The sequence below is a fragment of the Pomacea canaliculata genome, linkage group LG6, assembly GCF_003073045.1.
Source record: "Pomacea canaliculata isolate SZHN2017 linkage group LG6, ASM307304v1, whole genome shotgun sequence".
Taxonomy (NCBI): domain Eukaryota; kingdom Metazoa; phylum Mollusca; class Gastropoda; order Architaenioglossa; family Ampullariidae; genus Pomacea; species Pomacea canaliculata.
In genome coordinates this window covers 10,133,346-10,155,804 of record NC_037595.1, presented here as the reverse complement: position 1 = coordinate 10,155,804, position 22,459 = coordinate 10,133,346, and the positions used below count along the sequence as shown (strand labels likewise).

At 39.4% G+C, this 22,459-nt stretch overlaps 1 protein-coding gene across 3 annotated transcripts; it reads left to right on the top strand.

Moving 5' to 3' along the window:
- Positions 1–39: 39 nt before the first annotated feature.
- On the top strand, positions 40–8,123 carry LOC112567344 (blood vessel epicardial substance-like). Of its 3 annotated transcripts, none has more exons than XM_025244018.1 (6): positions 40–167; positions 771–916; positions 2,190–2,304; positions 2,678–2,789; positions 4,091–4,258; positions 4,773–8,123. In XM_025244018.1, exons 1-6 carry the CDS (start codon positions 45–47, stop codon positions 4,844–4,846), a joined length of 738 nt encoding a protein of 245 aa, XP_025099803.1. In that variant the 5' UTR covers positions 40–44; the 3' UTR covers positions 4,847–8,123. The 3 variants fall into 3 exon arrangements, with proteins under 3 accessions (XP_025099803.1, XP_025099804.1, XP_025099802.1); XM_025244019.1 differs by having other exon boundaries at positions 4,091–4,272; positions 4,773–8,122; XM_025244017.1 differs by lacking the exon at positions 4,773–8,123 and having other exon boundaries at positions 4,091–4,638.
- Positions 8,124–22,459: the final 14,336 nt, after the last annotated feature.

The window sequence follows — 22,459 nt, the reverse complement described above, 5'->3', positions numbered from 1 at the left end:
GTGGCCTTCGTGCTCTTCGTGCTGTGGAGCGGCTGTTCATCTGCATGAGCGACGTGCTGGGCTGGAACCTGACCTTCTTCCTGCTGGACATCGGTCACATCGCGCTGCTGCTGTACCGCCACCTGCCGGCCAGGATGCCCGTCACCCACATCAGTCTCTATCAGAAGGTGAGCGAGCTGTGTGTGTGTTTCAGGACACTGACGTACACAAGATTCATGATCTGTTGCTAAGACTGAACCCCATCACCTCTGCCTCCTAGACACCAACTAAAAAAGAGGGCATCAACAATACTTGCACAGAGCAGCGACCCTCCTTCCCTTCCACAAACCTTCGATCCCCTCTCTCTCCTCGCCGAACCTACACTCCTCCGAGACACCCACCCCCATAGTGCGAAATCTCCTTCGGGTGGAAGCACTTTCCCTTCTAAAAGCAATAACATCATGGTGCTAGCAGTGCGAAACAGAGTGCTCTTTAAGCCATGGAGTTACATAAAGCAGAGTTAGTGAGGTCGCAAAAGACAGCTAGTGTGGTAAGAAACAAGGTTATGAAGGTCGCAAATCAGGTTTATCGTAGTCGCACAATTAATTTATTGGAGTCGCAAAGCAGTTTTATTAAAGTCGGGCGACAGTGTCTTTCAGAACATTAAATGCAAATCTCAGTGCTGTGCACTGCACAAGAGAATCTTTCTTAGTCACCTCCTCTATTTTCCTGTGTTTTTGAAATGCAAGCCTAAAAATTCCCATCAGGCAACAAACCTTTATATCCTTCAGGTGTTCCGCCCGCTGCGGATGTCGCAATCGGAGTTCATTCACCTGTGTCGCGAGGGTCGAGTGGAAAGATTATCAAAAGGAGGCTTCTATGCCATGGAGGGCATGACACCTTGCGCGCGCCGGCTAGCCATCTTGTTGAAGGGGAGGTAAGTCAGAGTCAACGATGGCCGAAGAGAGATAACTCTTGGCAGGAGGATGGATGTGAGAGGAGAGCGGGTTTGAGGGACGGTTGGAGTATGGGTCTAAACTACTGGGCTTTGGCCAAAAAGAAGCACGTGTCATAAAGAGATGAATAGGAAGGAGGAATCGATAAACATTTCGTTAATATCATTTAACAATAAATTTGTCCTTTCCGATCCTCCCTCATCTGCAGGGCGATCACTTTACAGACTGCCAGCCATTTGTATTTCTTTCTCCTTAAAAGACATAGCAATAAATTTTACAGACATGAACACCTCGGGACCAGAGCACTAAGAAGATATATTAAAGTGAACTGGGTCTTGTCATGCTTGCAAACGCACCAAAAGAATCAGCACTTGAATTTCTTTGCAAATCTTTTAATTTTCTTATCTGTCCTCCGAGAGTTTCTATAATTATAAAGAAAACTCGACTCGTATTACGTCCGTGTTTTCATCAATGCTTCAAGGGACTGCACTCTGAAAACATTCTCCCATTTCTGTGATAAGTGATCCTCCTTTGCTATCTATGGTGAGAATCAACACAGTTTGTTAGGCCTTCCTCGTATTTCTCTTTTTAGCTTACCAAAATTGTCAGGTAATAACTTTTTATCTTCTTCCTTTTCATTTTACGATATAATGCTAACATTATTTTTCTGTATTTTGGTTCTTTTAAAATTACTAATATAATGAATTCTTTCGGGGGTGGGAGAGGAAGATAAGTGGAGAGAACAGGATGGCTGCTATACTAACCACTGACTCGTTTAGATGGAAATGGCGACAACGTTTCACAGGTGGCGCGTACATCAGTGAAATACCACAAAAAGTTTTCATTCTCTTGTTCCCACATTACTGACAAGACACGCTAGAAGGTTCCATGAAGTTTGTTTTTACAAACGGAAGGTGCCGATGGAATCCCACGTAAAGTGCCACTGGATTCACCAAAAATTAAATTTTGTAACAGTTCACAAATAATTCTTATGCATTATCCCTTGTCGACAATTTTCAAAACTGAAACGCATCGATAAGGAAGATCTTGAAACAATGTCGTTAAGTTGGATTTCCTTTTTCCAGTTTCGCCATTACTACAGCGATGTAAGCATTGCTTTCACTGCTAGTGTTGCTGTTCCTCTGTCAGGTTCCCCATCTAAGAGACACTTGTACACAGCTTTGTCAGACTGATTCATGCAATGTTTGGTTGTTCCTCGTTTTCTAATTTCATTCCACTCTTCCTGGCGTACAGGTTAAAGGTGACTTATCGCCATCTGTTTCTGCATCACATCGAACCCAACCAGTTCGCGGATGCCGCTGAGTATGATGCAGTGAGGTTACAGCCAGGGACTTGTGTAACCTATCAGGTTAATAACAACAAGTTAATTAGTGTATAGTTACTTTTCTGTCTGTCCATTTGGTTAAAGACAGCACAAACTCTTTAATAAGCTTTGTTATCTGTATTATTTATTTCCTTTCAGGTTTATCAATCTGTTTTGTACTACACGATAAGTTTATTAATTAGCTTCGTACCACGCAGTAGGTTTATTATTTTTTTTTATTATTATTCACACCTCGATAAAATGCTAGTTTTCTGAAACAATATTATTTTTTGTGGTCTTCCGCAATCTTAACCTGGTGCTAATAGTACAAAATTAATGGCTTCAACCTGAACACAAAATTTACACTCTGTAAATACATTACAGCTGTTTATTAACAGCCTCGCTCTCGCCTCGACAGGTGACAATAAGTGCCTCGGATGACAGTCTTCTGCTGATCTGGGAGTACGCCCGGCTCCAGGAGTACCTGGCCACACAGCCCTTCGTGTGCACCTTGCTGCACTACCTGATAGGTGAGTGAAGTCACGTGACCCCAGGTGACCATTTGTGTCTTCTTTCTACTCGGAGAAGTCTTCATATACTTTCAGGTCTGGTGTGTAATGCAAAGTCAAGTCCTGACAAATGTACATTGAGTCAAAACGAAATTAAAAACCTTTTTCGGATTATCTTTAATTAGTGTTACTATTATTACCTCTTTGTCTGTTTCTTACTCTATAGATGTCATTCTTTTTCTTTTCATTTCTTTCTGTCTATTTTTTATGAATCTTTCTCTCGGCAATTGAAGTCATTAATACATATTTATTTTTCAATCCTCCGCATATTTTTTCCATGTTGTTTGATGTATGGCTACTTGACATTGAGGATTTCCGAATACGTGAATTTCAAAATCAAATTGCTGACAGGTGGGAAGGTCTAAAAATTTCTACTTCAAATTCCTTATTATTTTATGTGCTGACTTTGTTGAACTTGCTGAACTTTCTCATTAAGAACTTTCTACATTTCAACCTCCAGAACAGATAAGGAGACGGAAATAAAAGGTGTCGTTCGTAAGAAAGTACTTTTTTGGAATGGCTCACAAAATGACGGTGAGCTTCCTGGAGGCCTCTGGCATCCATGTAATTGTCTCCAACTGATTTCCTCCACCTGGTGCCTTGTGACTTTGGTTTGTTTTTTTTTCCAAAAAATCAAGCACCAACGTAGAGAAGAACTTCCGGGACCACCTTTACTCTTTCTTCTATTTCCAGTTTCCATTTCTGCTTTGACACGCAGGAAATGTACTTTTTTTTGAGTGAGACAGCAAAGTTCAGCCATAAAAATAACAAGTCCATACAAAAATGGAAGCAGAAATTCTTCAGACTGTTGGACTTCCTTATATAAAATATACAACTGTAATTAGGTTGTCACAAACATGTGTTGAGAACTTTTTTTAAAGTTTCTTCTGAAAATCACACATGGATAGACCTACATTCAAACTTCCTACCTCTATAATGGGCACCGCCTGTAGGATAGCTTTGAGCTGAAAGTATTTCATGAAGGTATTTTAACAGAGTCTACTTTAGTGAAATCAGATCTTGACCTCTGTCCAAATCCCAGGTGAGAAGTCTGATGTTCAAGGCTTGTGAAAAAATGACAGTAAGGGCTCATATTTTAAGAATTAGCATCTTACAATAAACTAAATCAGTTCATTTCAGAAAAAACCAAAAGGAAACACTTTTGAAGTCGAGATAGGGTTAATAAAGAATGAGGTCTTAGGTAGCTCACCATTGGTGGATGAAAATCCAGGATTCGGTAAAACAGTTGATGATGTCGACAGGTAAGGACGTGTGCAGCCAGCTGTACGTCATCCAGGAGCGGCTGCTGCAGGCCCCGGACTACATGTCCACCCTGGCCAGCAGACATTCGTCTATGGTCAACCTGCGGTCGTGCCTGGCAGCCAACGACTCGTCATCATCGCTGACGAGACTGGCCCTTGACCTGACAGGTCAGTCAGCACGGGTACGTGGCTCAGGCGCGCGAGAAGAAGCGGGTATGGCAGGAGGTACGCCTGGTCAGGGCGAGCCTGCCTGTGTGCCAGTCCAGTCATTTCTCTTGCTGCTTTCTCTTCCTTTTCTATCCTCGTTTACTTTTTTATTCTTCTTTTCTCTGTTTTCTATGATTTTCATTTTTCTGTTTTTCGTCCTTCTCTCTCTTACCTCTTTTTTTCTTACTCGCCCTCTTCCTAATTTATTCTCGTCCTCTTCTTTTCTTGTTTTCTCATTCTCTTCCCTGCTATTTCTCTTTTTCTATAGTTGTCTACCCTTTTACAAGTTTTGTTCCCCTTCTTTCTAGTTTATAATTGCCTCTTTTTCCTTTTTCTACTTCTTTCTCGTCTCTTTTCCTTCGCTTACTTCTCTTTTGTACACAATCTCTCACCTCACTCTATTTCTCTTTGTTCTTCACATTTTTTCTATACTTCTCTTTTTCTTGATTTTTTTTTTTCTTTTTTTACCCCGCAGCATGCAAGTCAACAGCCGAGCCTGCGGGGGGCACTCAGGCTGTTTCGCCCATGACAGTGGAGACCAGCGTGTGACAAACCCACTCTCAGCAGACCGGAAGCTGTTTGTGAACAACTTTGGGATAGACCCGGAAGTGAGCTGGACAAGCCGAAATCTTTCTGTTGGGGACGAAACGTCTGTCCTCTGGCTTCCCATGGTGCTGATCTAAACATAGAAAATATGAAATATGAAAAAGTGAGTCCGAAGCCGGCCGCGAAGGTGTGATGCAGTATTACTCAAGATGGAGTCCTTCTCAGGAAGGCTCGAGCTTTCGATTGTGGGCGGGTCTCAGCAGCATTAATTAAAACTCTTTGTAAAACTCTCATAAAAACTCGCCTTTTTCGTCGAAGATAAACGATTGATGATCGACAGCAAAAGTCAATTCTGACCTGTCTACTGAGGATGTTATTCTTCATGTTAGAAAGAAAAAACAACAACAATCCTGTTATTGCATGGTGGACTAGTGGAGAAATTCATCTCTGAGAAAAGAAATCAGTTCTCAGAAAGCAGAGGGAGCTTTGATAAATGCAAATCTGTGCTGTCGACATCTTTTACCGGACAAACTACCCTCAGGATCAGTTTGCTATTAAAACTATGTCCCGTGTGGCAATTGCGTTCAGTGAGTGCTCTGCAGTGAGGAGAACCTTAGATGTTGATAGGTGAGGTCACTAAATGTGGAGCAATACTAACAGTCAATACATCATGGACAGACATCTTTTCCAGCAATATGTCTTGTATATTTTGTTGACGACTGACAGTAGAAGTAGACGCAGTAATTGCAAATAGGTGTAGCAGGTCTGTAGGTTCTGTGGCCAGTTGAGGTCTAGTCTGTAAACTTCCAGCAACTAGACATGAGCTGCTTTCACTTGAATATTTCCAAGGAACTCTTGTGAGGAGAAGGTGGGTCCGGATTCAAAGAAGTTCAGAAGCATTACAAAGAATCCATGTGTCTAGCTGTTGCTGTCTATGGGTAGAGTGGTTCATTGCTAGCTTGCTTGTATGTTTGTGATTGTAAGATAGGTTAGTTTGTAGGACGATATTTTCCTTTGTCCAGTCAAGCGCTGAATAAAGATGCTTTGGTCAGCGACTGACCGGATGTGAGTTTGCTCCCTTAATCTTCACACAACGACGAATTTCTCAGAACGCATCTTCGCAAATGACATGGCTGTTGAAATCGTGGAGAAAAAAAGAGGGATGATAGAAGAGAGAAATCTCACAGATACCAAGCATACAAGATCATTCTGCAAAGCTCTAGCTTTTATTTTCGTATCTAACGAGAGGAAAGACTAAATTCAATATTTTGTTTGCCTTGACTGAGTTCAGTGTGTAACTATTTCAAAGCCAATAAGACTGAAACGACTAAGTCCATGTAAAATGTTGATTTAACATGATCATTTCTCAATAACTAAGTTAATCGTGCAGTTGTGCTTTGTTTGTTACCAGAGTTTTCTATGTAGCTCGTTTTCATTTCGAATTTGTCTTAAGTCCCGCTGTAACGTGTTTATATATTCAATTCTAAGTCGATGTTTCGCTTGTTCTATTTTGTGTTAAAGCCACGCTGCTGTCCGGTGTATTTTCCATGAAAAATTATTTATTATGCATCTTTTGCTTGACGAAATGCTGCCCATCGTACTGAATGTGAAAATAGTTTAATAATTTCTTTTAATTTGTCACCTTCATTATCGTTATTATCATCCTCGATATTATCATCATACCTATCTTTATCATCATTATCGTCATTCACCTTTACTGCCACAGTTACATTGCCGTCATCTTACCATCGACTAAGTTAATTTGCTGAATTATTTATTTACGCTGTGAAAAAACTTGTATAGTTTACCTCCCGTGGTTCATATTTTATTATTATATTTTTGTATTCCTGTTGCTTTTTCAAAATGGACAAACATCTAATTCAGCATTATTTTGTTTCAGAGTTTTGTAACTTTGTTTTGTGTCTAACTTGTTTTTCTGGAGTCTCGCTAAATAGAACTGTCTTCAAGAGTGATACACAGGCAAAGACAATGACACCACCATAAGATTGCAATAATAGTTTGGAACTATGAAAAACAGAGAAAACTGACTTACTTCTCGGTACTTTCATTTAAAGTTCTGACTGTCATTGAAGTCTTTTTTTCCCTCCTTGGTTTTAGTTGGAGTCATCTCCCTGACTTCGTAAAAGGCAGTTCTTTGATATATATATCATGCTGCTTTGTAGTAGATTGTAGAAGTGATTTTATGTTAAAATACTTCCTGCTGCTTTCGTTGTCGTTCTTGGCTTCAACCCTGCATTGCAGCGTTATATTAAATTGAGAAAGATATTGTATACGCATGTTGCCTCGGAACCAGCGCCACCTACAATGTAACGACAAGTAATTACAATGTTATGTTTGTATGGTGTTTATGTATTTTATGTTTGCTACAAATGTGATGTATGTTATGCATTTTGTATGTACATTATATGTGTAAAATATGTATATATGTAATATAATGAATGTTCAGTACATCATTATGTACGCATTGACATGTGACACACTCTGCGTTCTGTTTTTCGGTACAGTCATTGTGTAACAACTGCATGCCTTAGACTAACCCTGTTAATCTTCATTGTGTAGATAACTGCGAGCTTCCCTGTTATAGATATGTTGGTCCCCCAGTGGCCGATCCTTTTGTTGCTGATGAGGTCTTGAAGCTTTGGTAAAATCCCCGAACCGTACAGTATTACAGTATGTACCTGTGTTGACATTATACATGCTGTGAGACCGAGAGGTTACAATAAAAGAATGCCAGAAAAATTAATTAAATTTAATGAACTAAATAATGGAAATCTCTCTTCCCTGCATCTGCTCTGTTTCCTCTCTCCATTCTGTTCGGTAGGTTTTTTTTCCTCCTTATATCTCTTTTTATATTTCTCTTTCCATCCATGGTGTCACTTATTGAGGACTGGTGCCGAACTATTTTGCGCCTGGGGTGATAGAGAGACGCTCACCCTCTCCAACTATCTCTCTCACTCTCTCACACACACACAAAACCACACACACATTCAACAATAAGCTTGTTTGTTCAGGTCATCAATGACCAACTTAAAATCTGACGATTAAGCATCGGCACCAACCCTGGCAATATAGCATCTTCCTCTCCAATGATAATACAAGCTCTCAGTGTTATTGCCCACACACACACACTCCCTTTTCAGAATGTGTGCCCCTGACAATAATCTGTTTCGTCCAATTGTAAAACCGACTCTTATCACGTCTTAGAAACTTGATATTCAGTCTTAAAGTTCATACAGGATCAAAACATCTTTTAAGTGCGCAGAAGTCATGCTTATACCACATGCAGCTAAACTGTTTTTCTGTGCCTTCTGTCTTCTAAAAGAAATGTTCTGATTAACCCCCCCCCCCCTAAAATTTGTGATTTCTTCTTTTAAAATGTTCTTTCCGTTCTTCCATCGCGGTTTGTTGACTGGTTGTGCAATCACGCCTCTCTGATAAGACTGTCAGGGTTTCAAATCAATCCACCGCTGCCTGCCTCATCGTTTGACAAATCAGGCAAGGAGAGCATTGGGCGACTTGTCTATTAATTTTATAGATATTAATACTTCGCCAGGTCGTCAATGTAATTCAAGGGAAACCACTCGTCTTCACTTAATCACTGGTAGGAGTTATGGGAAATGACCGCTGCCAAAATTCTAAAAATAAACTTACAATATTCTTTAGCATATTCTAAAACTTCCTTCAAGGTTTTTCACACACACATATTAAAATGACACACACACAATATCCGAAGCAAACACCACACACACTTTACGTCCGCCTCTCTTCCCTGCTCACAGTCGTCTGCTCTCTTCCAAAAAATATTCACTCTCATCCAAACTAAAATTACGTCATAAAATGACGTCGGGTTCTGACGTGAAACCTCGACGCAACCAACAACACTCATATAAACAAAAGACAGGGGCAACAACCCCCTGTTCCTAACAAACTGGTCCGTGACAATAATCCATAATTAATAAATAAAAGCTCAAACTTTTAATAGAATGAAAGCAAAGAAATACTGATCAATGTTTATTTTTGCTAATGACTGTTGAAGTACTGTGATCAATATAGGAATAAAGAAGAAAATTATCATTTTCATTTTACCACTCATATCTTTTCCTTTTTGCCTGTCGTTGAATATTGAGTGGAATTGATCGACCATATTCAAAATTTGTTGGACTAGGGCATCTCTCGCTGCCCTTGCCGTAATAGGCACCAGTCGAGAGCTTCTTCTCATGTCTTGCGCAGGTATTTTACTTGCGCGATCTATCAACTTGCTTATGAATGATCCCAGCCTTTCGTAGCGTTCCACCACGCCGAGATAAAGTAGAGTGCGGCCAGTGGACAGCTCATCCTCCAGAATGCCGTTAATGAGCTCTGTAAAGTTGTCAAACACCTGCTGAACATCATATGCGTCAGCAACTTTTAAGAAATCTTCAAGGGTGTCATCTGCACAAAACATAATCATCTGTATTAGGTTTACTCTTCAATATACTTTATGTAAACATCTGCACTCCTCGTTACAGGGAATATAATCACGTGAAACTAAGATGAGTGTCATATTCTTAAAAAATAGAACACTACAAATTATATATTCAGAGTGGGTTATGGGTGTTATTGTGTGATCTTGAAAATACATTACTTTTGATTTAAACGATCTTGGTTGATCTTGGAAGACAGACCAACAGATTTTAAGTTTATTTAGAAATTTTGACTGATTTTTAAAAAATAAAAAGGTTCAGATGGAGTTCACTTGACAGACTGGAAATTAAATCTTCCAGATTAAACTTTAATGGGCAAAAGTCCCGGTCATTACAGTCTTTGTTGTATTATTATTATTGAATGTTAATAAGTCAATGCATTTGAGTTAATTTTTCAGTGTGTATCGCTGTCAATAAAATATCAAATGCTTGTTTGTCTAATGCTTGATATTTGTTTAAGCTTTTTACCAACAGTCCTAGTTGGTTTTTCTGTTGAAATCGTGGAGAAAAAAAGAGGGATGATAGAAGAGAGAAATCTCACAGATACCAAGCATACAAGATCATTCTGCAAAGCTCTAGCTTTTATTTTCGTATCTAACAAGAGGAAACACTAAATTCAATATTTTGTAAGCCTTGACTGAGTTCAGTGTGTAACTATTTCAAAGCCAATAAGACTGAAACTACTAAGTCCATGTAAAATGTTGATTTAACATGATCATTTCTCAATAACTAAGTTAATCGTGCAGTCGTGCTTTGTTTGTCACGAGAGTTTTCTGTGTAGCTCGTTTTCATTTCGAATTTGTCTTAAGTCCCGCTGTAACCTGTTTATATATTCAATTCTAAGTCGATGTTTCGCTTGTTCTATTTTGTATTAAAGCCACGCTGCTGTCCGGTGTATTTTCCATGAAAAATTATTATGCATCTTTTGCTTGACGAAATGCTGCCCATCGTACTGAATGTGAAAATAGTTTAATAATTTCTTTTAATTTGTCGCCTTCATTATCGCTATTATCATCCTCGATATTATCATCATGCCTATCTTTATCATCATTATCGTCATTCACCTTTACTGCCACAGTTACATTGCCGTCATCTTACCATCGACTAAGTTAATTTGCTGAATTATTTATTTACGCTGTGAAAAAAACTTGTATAGTTTACCTCCCGTGATTCATGCTTTATTATTTCATTTTTGTATTCCTGTTGCTTTTTCAAAATGGACAAAAATCTACTTCAGCATTATTTTGTTTCAGAGTTTTGTAACTTTGTTTTGTGTCTAACTTGTTTTTCTGGAGTCTCGCTAAATAGAACTGTCCTCAAGAGTGATACACAGGCAAAGACCATGACATCACCTAAGATTGCAATAATAGTTTGGAACTATGAAAAACGGAGAAAACTGACTTACTTCTCGGTACTTTCATTTAAAGTTCTGACTGTCATTGAAGTCTTTTTTCCCTCCTTGGTTTTAGTTGGAGTCGTCTCCCTGACTTCGTAAAAGTCAGTTCTTTGATATGTATATCATGCTGCTTTGTAGTAGATTGTAGAAGTGATTTTATGTTAAAATACTTCCTGCTGCTTTCGTTGTCGTTCTTGTCTTCAACCCTGCATTGCAGCATTATGTTAAATTGAGAAAGATATTGTATACGCATGTTGCCTCGGAACCAGCGCCACCTACAATGTAACGACAAGTAATTACAAGGTTATGTTTGTATTGTGTTTATGTATTTTATGTTTGCTACAAATGTGATGTATGTTATGCATTTTGTATGTACATTATATGTGTAAAATATGTATATATGTAATATAATGAATGTTCAGTACATCATTATGTACGCATTGACATGTGACACACTCAGCGTTCTGTTTTTTCGGTACAGTCATTGTGTAACAACTGCATGCCTTTAGACTAACCCTGTTAATCTTCATTGTGTAGATAACTGCGAGCTTCCCTGTTATAGATATGATGGTCCCCCAGTGGCCGATCCTTTTGTTGCTGATGAGGTCTTGAAGCTTTGGTAAAATCCCCGAACCGTACAGTATTACAGTATGTACCTGTGTTGACATTATACATGCTGTGAGACCGAGAGGTTACAATAAAAGAATGCCACAAAAATTAATTAAATTTAATGAACTAAATAATGGAAATCTCTCTTCCCTGCATCTGCTCTGTTAACTCTCTCCATTCTGTTCGGTAGGTGTTTTTTTTTTTCCTCCTTATATCTCTTTTTATATTTCTCTTTCCATCCATGGTGTCACTTATTGAGGACTGGTGCCGAACTATTTTGCGCCTGGGGTGACAGAGAGACGCTCATCCTCTCCAACTATCTCTCTCACTCTCTCTCTCACACACACACAAACCACACACACATTCAACAATAAGCTTGTTTGTTTAGGTCATCAATGACCAACTTAAAATCTGACGATTAAGCATCGGCACCAACCCTGGCAATATAGCATCTTCCTCTCCAATGATAATACAAGCTCTCAGTGTTATTGCCCACACACACACACACTCCCTTTTCAGAATGTGTGCCCCTGACAATAATCTGTTTCGTCCAATTGTAAAACCGACTCTTATCACGTCTTAAACTTGATATTCAGTCTTAAAGTTCATACAGGATCAAAACATCTTTTAAGTGCGCAGGAAGTCATGCTTATACCACATGCAGCTAATCTGTTTTTCTGTGCCTTCTGTCTTCTAAAAAAAATGTTCTGATCCCCCCCCTAAAATTGTGATTTCTTCTTCTTTTTAAAATGTTCTTTCCGTTCTTCCATCGCGGTTTGTTGACTGGTTGTGCAATCACGCCTCTCTGATAAGACTGTCAGGTTTCAAATCAATCCACCGCTGCCTGCCTCATCGTTTGACAAATCAGGCAAAGAGAGCATTAGGCGACTTGTCTATTAATTTCTTGATCCCAACTGACCCCGGCCGCTCAGAGCCATGGCCATTATTTATGATCTCGTCAATCCGTAATGACCTAACTGGAAAAATAACAGGTAATAGCACTGCAGTCAGTAGGTCTGTCAGTTGTATGCTTAGTGTTCAAACTGTTTGCTGGTCCGTAATCCGAGGAACTCCCCAGGTGTTTGGCCAAGTCGATAGCTATTAGGTCTTTAGAGAGACTAAGCAAACTATTGACATTTCGTAGCACCAATGGATAAACTTTTTATTCTGCCTACCTTTTCACATAAGAAGTACACGGGGGTTAAAAATATCCTCAAACTCACCAGTTATTTTCAGAGACTACGAATAAACATGGCCGCTGTTAGTGGTGTGAAAAGCGTCTGCTGCTACAGAAACGTGGTTATCGTCTGCAATAAAAATTTATAATTATCGTCTGCTATTCCTGGTACAAGAATAAGAAAAAATCATGATAAGTACTTTGACAAGGAACGATATCTAAATTTATAGATATTAATACTTCGCCAGGTCGCCAATGTAATTCAAGGGAAACCACTCGTCTTCGCTTAATCACTGGTAGGAGTTATGGGAAATGACCACTGCCAAAATTCTAAAAATAAACTTAAAATATTCTTTAGCATATTCTAAAACTTCCTTCAAGGTTTTTCACACACAAATATTAAAAAGTGGTGGTAATGGATGTAATATGTGCGAAATCTAATTCATTAGAGCCTTAGTTACTCACATCCACAATTGTAACGTCTACGTAAAATCCTCTCTGTCCCTTGTCCAACAGTGGTGCAGTCTTGCCCACACTTGACTAATATCCACACACACAAACGTTCAGAGGAAACTACATACACGTTCCGAAGCTTACTAATAATAGGTGCTGACTCAGCAGACACCTAACAGACAACTCAGAATATAGTTGCTGGAGTCAACACATGACCCAAAGCTGGCACCACAAATATATTCCTGGGGATCAACACATGATCCAAAGCTGGCACCACAGATAAACCCGCAGGGATCGACACACACACAATATCCGAAGCGAACACCACACACACTTTACGTCTGCTCTCTTCCAAAAAAGTTTCACTCTCATCCAAACTAAAATTACGTCATAAAATGACGTCGGGTTCTGACGTGAAACCGCGACGTCACCAACACACTCATATAAACAAAAGACAGGGGCAACAACCCCCTGTTCCTAACAAACTGGTCCGTGACAATAATCCATAATTAATAAATAAAAGCTCAAACTTTTAATAGAATGAAAGCAAAGAAATACTGATCAATGTTTATTTTTGCTAATGACTGTTGAAGTACTGTGATCAATATAGGAATAAAGAAGAAAATTATCATTTTCATTTTACCACTCATATCTTTTCCTTTTTGCCTGTCGTTGAATACTGAGTGGAATTGATCGACCATATTCCACAAGTCTCTCGTGGCTTGCTTCTTCGTATGTCTTGTGCTGTGTTATTCATGATTTGCAGTCGTTGGACGACAGTTATGAATACCAGTAACAGGACACGTACTCTAGAGGTCATAAGGCGAAGACCTCATCAGCAACTGTGAAGAGTTGCAGTTTTTTGAGCAAATGACATAAAGTGACGTCAAAATAGGGAGACGTCAAAATGAGGTGACGACAAAAAGAAAGAGAGCAGACGACAGTGGTAATCAGAGCAGTCAGAGGGAGCACTGATAGCTCAGCCGTGGCCATAGTTCTAGTTCCTACATTAAAGTGTTGCGCACCTGCTAAAGCTTCCTCCTTTTATTTGAGTTCTGGATGGTTGTTGTCGCCACTCCATAAATCCCACCACTCGCCTACATATAAATATATGGAGCCAGAAATTATGAACACTATACGTGAGCATTTGATGACTATGCCATAGAACTACACATGCAGTGAATACGAAATTGTTATTTTTTAAGAAATGGTATTTTATATTAAAGAGGTACATATGTTTCCTCAATTTCCGATGAAAAATAAATACAGGTAGTCCTCGACTTACGACGCTGATCCGTTCTTACGCGGCGTCGTAAACCGAATTTCGACGTAAGTCGGATCATACGTTCATACAGTACTGTACCATAATAACAGTACAGTACTGCAAACATTAGCCTATCCAAACACCTATCCTAACACAGTACCCTACATAATTATCAATAAACATAAGTACAGTAAAATATTGTGCAGTACAGTACGATTTGTTATCACTGTCGCTTTCATAGGAGCAGATTCTTTCACAAGTTCAAGGATGCGCTCTTTATCCTTGATAATCGTAGCGACAGTCGAGCGACTAAGTCCTAATGACCTGCCAATTTCTGTTGCTGTTTCCCCCTTCTCAGATTGCCTCATGACTTCCGCCAGATAACGATGACGAAGGTAATGAAGGCCTTATCTATCTTGTACAAATGTGGAGATTCTTTTTCACTGACTTTAACGGAAATTGATAGTGTTAGAGAGTTCACGTGGTAAAATATGTGTTGAGTACAAAACGCGCTTAAAGCCATTGTTAACCGGGCAAAGCACTGAAGAGTGAAACTAGCGAAAGGTCCCTTTCCCCAAACCAGTAGTTTCTGCAAGTGTTTGGACCAAAGTTCAGATGTAAACGTTCCCCTCAAAACTACTGGTTCACTACTACCTTCGTCTAAAATTTGTCGGTTGATCAAAAAGTCCACTTTGTTTGCCCAGTTAAAAGGGGTTCTTACTCACATTCATAAAAATTAATAGTCTATGAAATCGACTGTCCTATGCGTCTGATCCATATTTAATATTCTTATCTTCTAGAAAATGACAGTTTGCCTGACGACTTCGAGGAGGATAACATACACTTCCTTCATCCTGAGCGCGAGGTATGGACTAACTTAGTAATCACATGTCAGTGTGTGTGATGGAACGGGAGGCCCGTCTGTAAAGGGATGGTGTTACCACCCGAAGGGAAAGGGGTCCTCTGGCTGGCTCGCTTCGCCCGCTTTCACCCTCACACTCAGACACCCGTCCGTTTCACACGTCCGCACGCTCACCGACTGACAGTCGCTCTCCTCGTGCGCGCAAACACACAACTGACAAGACAGTTGCATAACAAACAAATTATAATTACAAGAAAGAAAACAAAATTTTAGGTTGACACAAATTTGAGCGCAGACTAAACTTTAGAGGTTAACTAATTGGTACATACGACAGTATCTGTACAAGTGTCCGCGCCTGAAGAAGTGAAGATGGGTGTGACTGGCTGTGCACACTTGTTGTCGTGGAGGTTAGTGTGACTGACTGTACACACTTGCAGACGAAGAGATAGGTGTGACTGGCTGTGCACACCTGTTGTCGTCGTCGCTTGTTGTTACACCTCTCATCACTCTATCACCAGATCGCAAGCAGGGCCGTGCTTAGGGGCAGGCGGACGAGGCATCTGCCTAGGGCCCCGCGCTTTTGATTGATATGGTAACTAGGCATATGGAAGTGTAGTCAGCCGTATCACATTCTCGCTGGACGCGCTTGGAGACTCAGCGTTCTGTTTTTTGGTACAGTCATTGTGTAACAACTGCATGCCTTAGACCAGTGATGCCCAACCTTTTTCGGCCTGCGGGCCATATCCATTTCGGACAGCCGTGCCGAGGGCCACTTCACCGCAAAAATACAAAAAGGAAAAAAAAATAGAGCAGATACCATTTTTTATTAGAAACAAGTTGTACTTACCATTAATTAAGTACTAATTAGTGAGATATTTGAAGTTGTTTTCCCGAAACCAACTTCTGAATGTCCGGCCTCATCGTAGAGACACCAAGTCGGAGCACTGAATCGAAACGTTCGTTCATCGAAAAAAAGATTGAGAGACGCCCCTACGTGGGGATAAATACTTCTTCTACCCTTTTTTTTTTCGTTTTTTTAGGTCTTTTTTTATTACTAACATGCCGATTTACTGCACTGTGGGCAGAAGTTTCGCGGGCCGGATGGCACCGCGTCGCGGGCCGGATATGGCCCGCGGGCCGTAGGTTGTGCATCCCTGCCTTAGACTAACCCTGTTAATCTTCATTGTGTAGATAACTGCGAGCTTCCCTGTTATAGATATGTTGGTCCCCCAGTGGCCGATCCTTTTGTTGCTGATGAGGTCTTGAAGCTTTGGTAAAATCCCCAAACCGTACAGTATTACAGTATGTACATGTGTTGACATTATACATGCTGTGAGACCGAGCGGTTACAATAAAAGAATGCCAGAAAAATTAATTAAATTTAATGAACTAAATAATGGAAATCTCTCTTCCCTGCATCTGCTCTGTTTTCTCTCTCCATTCTGTTCGATTTTTTTTTCTCCTTATAACTCTTTTTATATTTCTCTTTCCGCCCATGATGTCACTTATTGAGGACTGGTGCCGAACTATTTTGCGCCTGGGGTGATAGAGAGACGCTAACCCTCTCCAACTATCTCTCTCACTCTCTCACACACACAAAACCACACACACATTCAACAATAAGCTTGTTTGTTTAGGTCATCAATGACCAACTTAAAATCTGACGATTAAGCATCGGCACCGAACCTGGTAATATAGCATCTTCCTCTCCAATGATAATACAAGCTCTCAGTGTCGGTGCCCACACACACACACTCCCTTTTCAGAATGTGTGCCCCTGACAATAATCTGTTTCGTCCAATTGTAAAACCGACTCTTATCACGTCTTAGAACCTGATATTCAGTCTTAAAGTTCATACAGGATCAAAACATCTTTTAAGTGCGCAGAAGTCATGCTTATACCACATGCAGCTAATCTGTTTTTTCTGTGCCTTCTGTCTTTTAAAAAAAAAATGTTCTGATTCCCCCCCCACCTAAAATTTGTGATTTCTTCTTTCTTTAAAATGTTCTTTCCGTTCTTCCATCGCGGTTTGTTGACTGGTTGTGCAATCACGCCTCTCTGATAAGACTGTCAGGGTTTCAAATCAATCCACCGCTGCCTGCGTCATCGTTTGACAAATCAGGCAAAGAGAGCATTGGGCGACTTGTCTATTAATTTTATAGATATTAATACTTCGCCAGGTCGCCAATGTAATTCAAGGGAAACCACTCGTCTTCACTTAATCACTGGTAGGAGTTATGGGAAATGACCGCTGCCAAAATTCTAAAAATAAACTTAAAATATTCTTTAGCATATTCTAAAACTTCCTTCAAGGTTTTTCACACACACATATTAAAATGACACACACACAATATCCGAAGCGAACACCACACACACTTTACGTCCGCCTCTCTTCCCTGCTCACAGCCGTCTGCTCTCTTCCAAAATATTTTTACTCTCATCCAAACTAAAATTACGTCATAAAATGACGTCGGGTTCTGACGTGAAACCGCGACGCAACCAACAACACTCATATAAACAAAAGACAGGGGCAACAACCCCCTGTTCCTAACAAACTGGTCCGTGACAATAATCCATAATTAATAAATAAAAGCTCAAACTTTTAATAGAATGAAAGCAAAGAAATACTGATCAATGTTTATTTGTGCTAATGACTGTTGAAGTACTGTGATCAATATAGGAATAAAGAAGAAAACTATCATTTTCATTTTACCACTCATATCTTTTCCTTTTTGCCTGTCGTTGAATATTGAAGGGAATTGATCGACCATATTCAACGATCTGCTTAAGCAAAGCGTCTCATGGCCGTTCGCTTTTTCTTAAGCTTCGCAGGTATTTTACTTGCGCGATCGCGATCTTTCAGCTTGCTTCAAAAGTAGCTGCGTCTCGCATGGCGTTCGACAACGCCAAGATAGCGTTTGCCCGATTGTCAGCTCATCCTCCAGCTGCGGCGTCGTTAGGGGGTGGCAAATGGGGCGACCGCCCCAGGCATCGCTCTCGAAGGGGCCCTGCGCTTTAACTCCGAGGTCATCTTTATGACTTATTGCTAGCTGTGTTAAACAAGTTGTGACAAAAAAATTGACGTTCAGAAAACACTTCTAAGTTCTAATTAAGCAAATTATTGAATCCATGTCTTCACGTTAAACCCGACAATAATAACAAGCAGTTTATTAAGTTATCGTCACCATATTATTTCGCTTTAAGAAAAAACCGGTACTGTTACAAACAGTGGGAAAGGTTACAAACAATTAAAACACTAAATTCATTCGTTATTTCGCGAAATTTATCCAACCTATCTAACTGTATATAAATCAGTGCTTCCAGCATCACATCAATAGGGATGTTGATACACGTACTCCATTACCCAGGCACCGCGCGGATGGTCGGCCCAAGGCCCCGCGTGTTCCTAACGGTTCCTAACGCCGCCTCTGTGCTCTGTAAAGTTGTCAAACACCTGCTCAACATCATACTCATCAGCAACTTTTAAGAGGTCTTCAAGGGTGTCATCTGCACAAAACATAATCATCTGCATTACCTTTACTCTTCAATAAACATCTGCACTCCTCGTTACAGGGAATATAATCACGTGAAACTAAGATGAGTGTCATATTCTTAAAAAATAGAACAATACAAATTATATATTCAGAGTGGGCTATGGGTGTTATTGTGTGATCTTGAAAATACATTACTTTTGATTTAAACGATCTTGGTTGATCTTGGAAGACTGACTTACAGATTTTAAGTTTATTTAGAAATTTTGACTGATTTTTAAAAAATAAAAAGGTTCAGATGGACTTCACTTGACAGACTGGAAATTAAAATCTTCCAGATTAAACTTTAATGGGCAAAAGTCCCGGTCATTACAGTCTTTGTTGTATTATTATTATTGAATGTTAATAAGTCATGCACTTGAGTTAATTTTTCAGTGTGTATCGCTGTCAATAAAATAGCAAATGCTGTTTGTCTAATGCTTGATATTTGTTTAAGCTTTTACCACAGTCCTAGTTGGTTTTTCTGTTGAAATCGTGGAGAAAAAAAAGAGGGATGATAGAAGAGAGAATCTCACAGATACCAAGCATTAACAAGATCATTCTGCAAAGCTCTAGCTTTTATTTTCGTATATCTAACGAGAGGAAAGACTAAATCAATATTTGTTTGCCTTGACTGAGTTCAGTGTTGTAACTATTTCAAAGCCAATAAGACTGAAAACGACTAAGTCCATTAAATGTTGATTTAACATGATCATTTCTCAATAACTAAGTTAATCGTTGCAGTCGTGCTTTGTTTGTTACCAGAGTTTTCTATGTAGCTCGTTTTAATTTCGAATTTGTCTTAAGTCCCGCTGTAACCAGTTTATATATTCAATTCTAAGTCGATGTTTCGCTTGTTCTATTTTGTATTAAAGCCACGCTGCTGTCCGGTGTATTTTCCATGAAAAATTATTTATTATGCATCTTTTGCTTGACGAAATGCTGCCCATCGTACTGAATGTGAAAATAGTTTAATAATTTCTTTTAATTTGTCATCTTCATTATCGTTATTATCATCCTCGATATTATCATCATACCTATCTTTATCATTATCGTCATTCACCTTTACTGCCACAGTTACATTTCCGTCATCTTACCATCGACTAAGTTAATTTGCTGAATTATTTATTTACGCTGTGAAAAAACTTATATAGTTTACCTCCCGCGGTTCATATTTTATTATTATATTTTTGTATTCCTGTTGCTTTTTCAAAATGGACAAACATCTAATTCAGCATTATTTTATTTCAGAGTTTTGTAACTTTGTTTTGTGTCTAACTTGTTTTTCTGGAGTCTCGCTAAATAGAACTGTCCTCAAGAGTGATACACAGGCAAAGACCATGACACCACCATAAGATTAAAATAATAGTTTGGAACTATGAAAAACAGAGAAAACTGACTTACTTCTCGGTACTTTCATTTAAAGTTCTGACTGTCATTGAAGTCTTTTTTCCCTCCTTGGTTTTAGCTGGAGTCATCTCCCTGATTTCGTAAAAGTCTGTTCTTTGATATGTATATCATGCTGCTTTGTAGTAGTTTGTAGAAGTGATTTTATGTTAAAATACTTTTTGCTGCTTTCTTTGTCGTTCTTGTCTTCAACCCTGCATTACAGCATTATATTAAATTGAGAAAGATATTGTATACGCATGTTGCCTCGGAACCAGCGCCACCTACAATGTAACGACAAGTAATTACAAGGTTATGTTTGTATGGTGTTTATGTATTTTATGTTTGATACAAATGTGATGTATGTTATGCGTTTTGTATGTACATTATATGTGTAAAATATGTATATATGTAATATAATGAATGTTCAGTACATCATTATGTACGCATTGACATATTACACACTCTGCGTTCTGTTTTTCGGTACAGTCATTGTGTAACAACTGCATGCCTTAGACTAACACTGTTAATCTTCATTGTGTAGATAACTGCGAGCTTCCCTGTTATAGATATGTTGGTCCCCCACTGGCCGATCCTTTTGTTGCTGATGAGGTCTTGAGCTTTGGTAAAATCCCCGAACCGTTACAGTATTACAGTATGTACCTGTGTTGACATTATACATGCTGTGAGACGAGAGGTTACAATAAAAGAATGCCAGAAAAATTAATTAAATTTAATGAACTAAATAATGGAAATCTCTTTCCCTGCATCTACTCTGTTAACTCTCTCCATTCTGTTCGGTAGGTTTTTCCTCCTTATATCTCTTTTTATATTTCTCTTTCATCCATGGTGTCACTTATGAGGACTGGTGCCGAACTATTTTGCGCCTGGGGTGATAGAGAGACGCTCACCCTCTCCAACTATCTCTCTCACTCTCTCACACACACACACACACAAAACCACACACACATTCAACAATAAGCTTGTTTGTTTAGGTCATCAATGACCAACTTAAAATCTGACGATTAAGCATCGGCACCGACCCTGGTAATATAGCATCTTCCTCTCCAATGATAATACAAGCTCTCAGTGTCGGTGCCCACACACACACACACACACTCCCTTTTCAGAATGTGTGCCCCTGACAATAATCTGTTTCGTCCAATTGTAAAACCGACTCTTATCACGTCTTTGAAACCTGATATTCAGTCTTAAAGTTCATACAGGACCAAAACATCTTTTAAGTGCGCAGAAGTCATGCTTATACCACATGCAGCTAATCTGTTTTTCTGTGCTTTCTGTCTTTTAAAAAAAAATGTTCTGATTTCCCCCCCCCCCTAAAATTTGTGATTTTTCTTCTTTAAAATGTTCTTTCCGTTCTTCCATCCGGTTTGTTGACTGGTTGTGCAATCACGCCTCTCTGATAAGACTGTCAGGGTTTCAAATCAATCCACGCTGCCTGCGTCATCGTTTGACAAATCAGGCAAAGAGAGCATTGGCGACTTGTCTATTAATTTTATAGATATTAATACTTCGCTAGGTCGCCAATGTAATTCAAGGGAAACCACTCGTCTTCACTTAATCACTGGTAGGAGTTATGGGAAATGACCGCTGCCAAAATTCTAAAAATAAACTTAAAATATTCTTTAGCATATTCTAAAACTTCCTTGTCTTTTGTTTATATGAGTGTGTTGGTTGTTGCGTCGCGGTTTCACGTCAGAACCCGACGTCATTTTATGACGTAATTTTAGTTTGGATGAGAGTGAAAATTTTTTGGAAGAGAGCAGACGGCTGTGAGCAGGGAAGAGAGGCGGACGTAAAGTGTGTGTGGTGTTCGCTTCGGATATTGTGTGTGTGTCATTTTAATATGTGTGTGTGAAAAAATATGTATTATATCTAATATAATGAATGTTCAGTACATCATTATGTACGCATTGACATGTGACACACTCTGTGTTCTGTTTTTCGGTAGTCATTGTGTAACAACTGCATGCCTTAGACTAACCCTGTTAATCTTCATTGTGTAGATAACTGCGAGCTTCCCTGTTATAGATAAGTTGGTCCCCCAGTGGCCGATCCTTTTGTTGCTATGAGGTCTTGAAGCTTTGTAAAATCCCCGAACCGTACAGTATTACAGTATGTACCTGTGTTGACATTATACATGCTGTGAGACCGAGAGGTTACAATAAAAAGAATGCCAGAAAATTAATTAAATTAATGAACTAAATAATGGAAATCTCTCTTCCCTGCATCTGCTCTGTTTTCTCTCTCCATTCTGTTCGTAGGTTTTTTTTTCCTCCTTATATCTCTTTTTATATTTCTCTTTCCATCCATGGTGTCACTTATTGAGGACTGGTGCCGAACTATTTTGCGCCTGGGTGATAGAGAGACGCTCATCCTCTCCAACTATCTCTCTCACTCTCTTCACACACACAAAACCACACACACATTCAA